Source organism: Nymphalis io, chromosome 20 (genome assembly GCF_905147045.1).
Source record: "Nymphalis io chromosome 20, ilAglIoxx1.1, whole genome shotgun sequence".
In the NCBI taxonomy this organism is placed as follows: domain Eukaryota; kingdom Metazoa; phylum Arthropoda; class Insecta; order Lepidoptera; family Nymphalidae; genus Nymphalis; species Nymphalis io.
Window position 1 is genome coordinate 10,211,182 of NC_065907.1, and position 6,000 is coordinate 10,217,181.

Sequence of the window (6,000 nt, forward strand, 5' to 3'; positions counted from 1 at the left end):
TGAAGGAAAACATCGTAAGGAAACCAAAATTGTGTCAGATTAAAATATATGCGCCAAGCCTTCATGACAAGAGAATATAAGGTCTTTAGTAGTGGGACCATTTAAAGCAGTTAAAGTTAATTAATTTTAAAATATATATGGTAATTTTTTTATTGCTAAGCGAGCGCGAGTGCGTGTATGATTTAATTCAAACAAAATATGCGACAAAATTTTTATTTAAAAATACCCTGGTCGAAATAATATTTTATCATAATGTTATGACAAATACTGAAATTTTTAACTATCTAGTAATTATATAATATAAATCATTACGCAATATGAAAATTCATAACTATAGATAGAATCCCAAATTAAATCATATTAAAATAGTACAAAAATATGTATATAATAATTCAACCTACTTAAATAATAATACAAGTCTTAGATAATATATCACTTAGTAACCGAAGTAACATCAGATACATTGCTAGGGAAGAAAATGGGCGATTCTATGGAATATTGGGCGTATGATTTATCCATCGCTTTTAACAAATTCTGCAATAAATTACTTTGTTCCATCAACAGTATATTCAAATGTTTCATCTCTTGATCTATTTTTTTTAGATTAAACGTCGTCTGGTCTATTTTCTCTTGCATGCCTCGTATTTCAATATTAAAATTCTGATCGTTCGATTGTCCCTCATTCTTAAACTTTGAAGCGTATCTGTTTTTATATAACATTTCTTTAACAGATCTTCCTGATTTCAATTTGTTAATTTGTGCCATTTCATACGCAGCCATCATAATATCCGTTGGAAGTCTTTTCTCATTAGGATTCAAAGGTTTAACGCTTAATATAACTTTACCAGCCTCCGGTGACACAAGTGCCGTTCTATACACGTATTTATGTAAACATTTCGGAAGCCACGCGCTGAACATACCCATTTCAACAAACAAAATTAGCTTTGTTTGCCGTACAAGTTTAGATAAACCAGCAGTTTTTCGCAATCCTTGAATATCGTGGACCGCTATACCAACTAATAAATTCATTAATATAATAGTTACAAACATAAGGAAAAGGATAAAGATGATTTGGCATGACAGTTCAGATATGAGTGGAGGATCTTCGAGCATTGGATCGTTTATTAAAATATTCAAATTAAGCTCACCGACCATCATGGATAACGTACTGATGAAACCCATTAAGGGATTAGAAAACATTTCTTCGTTCGGAAATACAACACAGAAACAAATTGTAAAGCCAAGTAGAAGACAAATGTATGCAAGTAATAGTTTTAGAAATTCCGTCAACACTTTTTGATACATGGCCACGTAATCGCCAAACATTGGCAGTTGGCCCATCATTAACATCAAATTTGTCCAAGCTCCCAGTACTGCGTAGCCACCAACATGGTTTTGCCATCCGTATTCTTTTTGAATATTGTACAGTGAAAACACAGAAAGAAGAACGAACCATTCCATTAAGTTTTCAAAACTTGTAAAATATTGGTACAAACTTGAATAACCAGTGATGCCTGTCAGCTTACGAACTATTTCAAACGCTGTGATCGCTATTAATACCCATCTTTCAAATTCAATGGGATTTTCTTCTAGAATGTCACCAAGTAATGATTGATGTTGACATAGTTCGTTTGGCACACCATATTTCATAGAATTTTTTCCTTTACATGTTTTAACAACAGCTGTTAGTACGTAGATTGATAAGAATGATACAAATAAGAAGCAGAAGATTAACCGGGCCAAGTAAAATTTTCTTATCTTACGCCATTTCATAAAAAGAAATGCAGAACATAAAGGATGTTGCAAAATGTCCTTTTGACCTTCATCAATCAAACTGTTTAAATATGTTATTTCTCGAGGGTAAGAATATTTTAGTAACTTACCAAAGTCAAATTCGATTTGCACCTCTTCATTACCTTCGATTGAACGACTTAATGAAATACCATTGTCCAAATTGTGTCTTAAAATTGTCATAGATTTAGGAGTCTTTCTGACTATAACACTTAAGGCTGTATGGCCTTTTTTAGATTTGGAAGTAACGTCGGCTCCTAAAAAAATTAAAGTTTCGACACATTGTGCCAATCCATCCATAGCGGCAAGATGTAGAGGTGAGTAGCCGTACTCATCTTTTTTATTAACTTGTGCACCCCAGCTCACAAGCATATCGATAATTTCACAAGCACGCTCAGTATTACAGATAGCAGCGTGTAGAGGCGTTCTTTTATCGTGATCTTCAGCATTGGCATCTGCATTTCCATCGCGTAAAAGTACTTCAACACATTCCAAGCTCGAACATCTGGCGGCGAGATGAAGTGCAGTAAAACCTCTGTAATTCCTTACGTTAGCTTGAGCACCTTCTGACAGCAAAAGTTCCACACATTCTGAATAACCTCTTGACGCCGCCAAATGTAATGCTGTACATTCTTTATCTCTTTGCTTCGTCAATCCCTTAACACTTAATTTTGTTTCTTTTAATAGAAATGCTAAACATCTTTGAGCACCAAGCTCTGCGGCCAAATGTAACGCATTGAGTCCTCCTGAGGTGCTGTATCCTGGGTCAACACCTTTTTCTATAAATAGTTCCATACATTCCAGGGCGTCATTCCTCACTGCACAGTGAACGAGGTTATCTTCACACCCAGCCCGTTGTACCACAGCGTGTAAAGAAGCCCCATGAGCTATAAGTACTTCAGCTACATCCAGAGAATTCCCAAAAGCAGCACAATGAAGCGGAGCAAAGTATTTTGGGGCATAATCGATATCAGCCCCAATTGATAACAAGTACGCAACTGATCTGCTTGCACCGCTAAAAGCAGCTATATGAAGCGCCGTTAGTCCAACTGGCTCGGAATAATGTATGTCTGCACCTGAATCTATTATTGCTGGTAACAATTCATCACGAGTGAGCAAAGCTGCCCATAACAAAGTCAAATTAACAACAACTTCTGGAGCGGAGCAAATATGTTCCTCTATATTATCGGCCGTGATTAAGCCACATTCGACGTCATCAAAAAATCTGCCAGCACCCAAAGTTAATGCTTTTTCACACAACGATTTCCTTATCATATCTTCGGTAAGCCTCGCTTCTGGATCTGGTGCCATAATATCGAAGCTATGATACATATTAGAGCCATCTTCAGCTGGAGGTGAGGGTCCGACAAATAAATATTCTTTAGCTTTTCCTGGCTCTGAGGCAGACTCGAGTAAATCGATGTTACGGACATGTTTGAAGGAGCCTTTAAGCGGATATTCTTCTGGTTCCCGAGATCGTGTACTGATGCTCCTTGTTATACGGGATCTGTTCGTTGAATGTGTCGGAGTCTGAAGAGGTGCAGGCCACCCCATCTCGCGATAACCAAAGTTGTCCATAGTCGGACAACGACTGATGGCGGCACCATTTATATCTTATCTCATCTCGCGAGACAAACGAGATCTTGTTTGCTGTTGTGATTTATTACGCTATTTTTAATGCGCGTTAATGAATACAGCAAAATTTTTTTGGCAATAATAAAACATTTTTGTTGAATAAATAATACGTTCTTAATTTACCTTATTGTTTATATCTATTTAGTATGAAAACAATAACAAATTTAATGATTTCTTAGTAAGTAAGATATAATTTATATAATCGTATGAGATTAATGAAGTCGTTAGAAATATAAATAATTCACGGACATTCATACTCAAATGTATTAAAGTATTACGAACGAAATATTATCAGTAACTTCTTGTTATTAAATAAAGTGCACAATGAATGGGCTTTCAATAAAACAAAGTCATTCAATAGATAATATATTGTTATCTATTTTCATATTGTTGTTGTTTTTCAATTCTGAATTTCCATGAAACGATTTATAGATTCTTGGGTCAAACCCGGTTAAGCAATGCTGAATTGAGTTTGTGTTTATAATTCATCTTTTGCTCGGCAGTTAAGATAAAATGTCGTGAGGAAACCTGCATGTGTTCGATGAAAACCGTCACATTTGTATCCAAATAATTCGCAATGAAGCTGCGGGGCTAGTAAGCTCCAAACGCAGAGCCCACCAATAGGACATATTTAGACAGTCACCTTCTTTTTACCAATTTATGTAAAAATGAAAATAGTGCTGTAACAGTGACATATCTTTTGTCTCTAAATTAAAAAGTAACAGAAGATCTAGATAATTTTTGAATCAATATATATTCAGTAACAGCCTGTGAATGTCCCACTGCTGGGCTAAGGCCTCCTCTCCCTTTTTGAAGAGAAGGTTTGGAGCTTATTTCACCACGCTACTCCAAGGCAGGTTGGTGGAATACACATGTGGCAGAATTTCAGTGAAATTCGACACATGCAGGTTTCCTCACGATGTTTTTCTTTACCATCAATCACGAGATGAATTATAATAATAAACAACAAATATGTATTAAAATAATATAATTATTTATATCAGTATATATTTAAAGAATCTGTATTGTGTTTTAACGAAAAAATCTAATGATATATTAAAATTAAATTAATAGCCTGTTCCGACATCCGTTTGAGAACCTATGAAATTAATTCATCCATAAGATTCCATGAAATACCCACTGACTTATCTCCGCTGCATTTTTAATTTAATCAAAACATATTATTTATAAAACATTCATCAAAAATATAACACCTCGTCTTTATTGTCTTAATTGGTGAAGGGCTCGTTCATTTTTCGCCCAGATGATCGGAATTGCGATTCAAAGGAGAAACGCTGCTAGCATTCTTGCCACCATTTCACGGGGTCACGATTTGTTGCTATTTTTAATTTAATTTAATTTAATTTACAGTAGCTATTTTTAATATTTTTGTTTGTATATATTTAAGGCTTTAATGTAAATAATTATTATGTTAAGCTTATATAAGGTTTTAATAGTACAAGTCATTTAAGATGGAAGTAGTTCCTTACAATAACAATAACAGCCTGTTAATGTCCCACTGCTGGGCTAAGGCCTCCTCTCCCTTTTGAGGAGAAGGTTTGGAGCTTATTCCACCATGCTGCTCCAATGCGGGTTGGTAGAATACACATGTGGCAGAATTTCAATGAAATTAGACACATGCCGGTTTCCTCACGATGTTTTCCTTCAGCGTTAAGCACGAGATGAATTATAAACACAAATTAAGCACATGAAAATTCAGTAGTGCTTGCCCGGGTTTGAACCCACGATCATCGGTTAAGATTCACGCGTTCTTACCACTAGGCCATCTCGACTTTTTACTCATCTATAGGCTATGTGCAATACATACAGTACATATGTACCATGTGCTTAATTTGTGATTATAATTTATCTCGTGCTTGACGGTGAAGGAAAAAATCGTGAGGAAACCTGCATGTGTCTAATATATATTCCACCAACCCGCATTGGAGCAGCGTGGTGGAATAAGCTCCAAACCTTCTCCTCAAAATGGGAGGGGAGGCCTTAGCCCAGCAGTGGGGCATTCACAGGCTGTTAGTATGTGTAGTGTAGTGAGTAGAAATATCTAATACGCTTTAATTGTGAGCATATAATAGAAATTTGTGTTGATCATGCTTAGTGAATAAACGCCTTGAACGCACAATTTTAAATAGGCTTATAATATATGTATATAAGCAAAGAGTATTTCCGCAATCACACTCTTTATCACATTACATAAAATTAAAAGATAAGAAGAAGAGATGAAACAGTCATTGAAAATGTTTTAATTCAAACGACTTCGTGTTTTTAAATAAATCTGTGCGTTTTAGTTTTTCTTTCTTTACATTCGTTGACGTTTGTACTGTGAAAAGTTATTGTCATAATATATTGTCATAATAAATTTGGACTTTGCGTATTTTTTTTTTAAATCATATATATATATATTTCTATATTAATATTATAAATGCGAAAATATTTCTGTCTGGCTGTCACGCTTTCTCGACTAAACCACTGAAACGATTTTGATTAAATTTACTTTGAAGTAAGCTTGAACCCAAAGCAAAGACATAAGGTACTTTTATACCTAAAAATCTCTCG

At 35.0% G+C, this 6,000-nt stretch overlaps 1 protein-coding gene across 1 annotated transcript; it reads right to left on the bottom strand.

Annotated features, from left to right (window-relative positions):
- Window positions 1–207: 207 nt before the first annotated feature.
- Window positions 208–3,369, bottom strand: LOC126776315 (transient receptor potential channel pyrexia-like). Its single transcript, XM_050498738.1, has one exon. The coding sequence runs from the start codon at window positions 3,367–3,369 to the stop codon at window positions 433–435; it is 2,937 nt and encodes a 978-aa protein (XP_050354695.1). The 3' UTR covers window positions 208–432.
- Window positions 3,370–6,000: the final 2,631 nt, after the last annotated feature.

What these genes read in the sequence shown, in the direction of transcription:
- LOC126776315 (XM_050498738.1), bottom strand. Translation starts at nt 3,369, where the DNA reads ATGGACAACTTTGGTTATCGCGAGATGGGGTGGCCTGCACCTCTTCAG.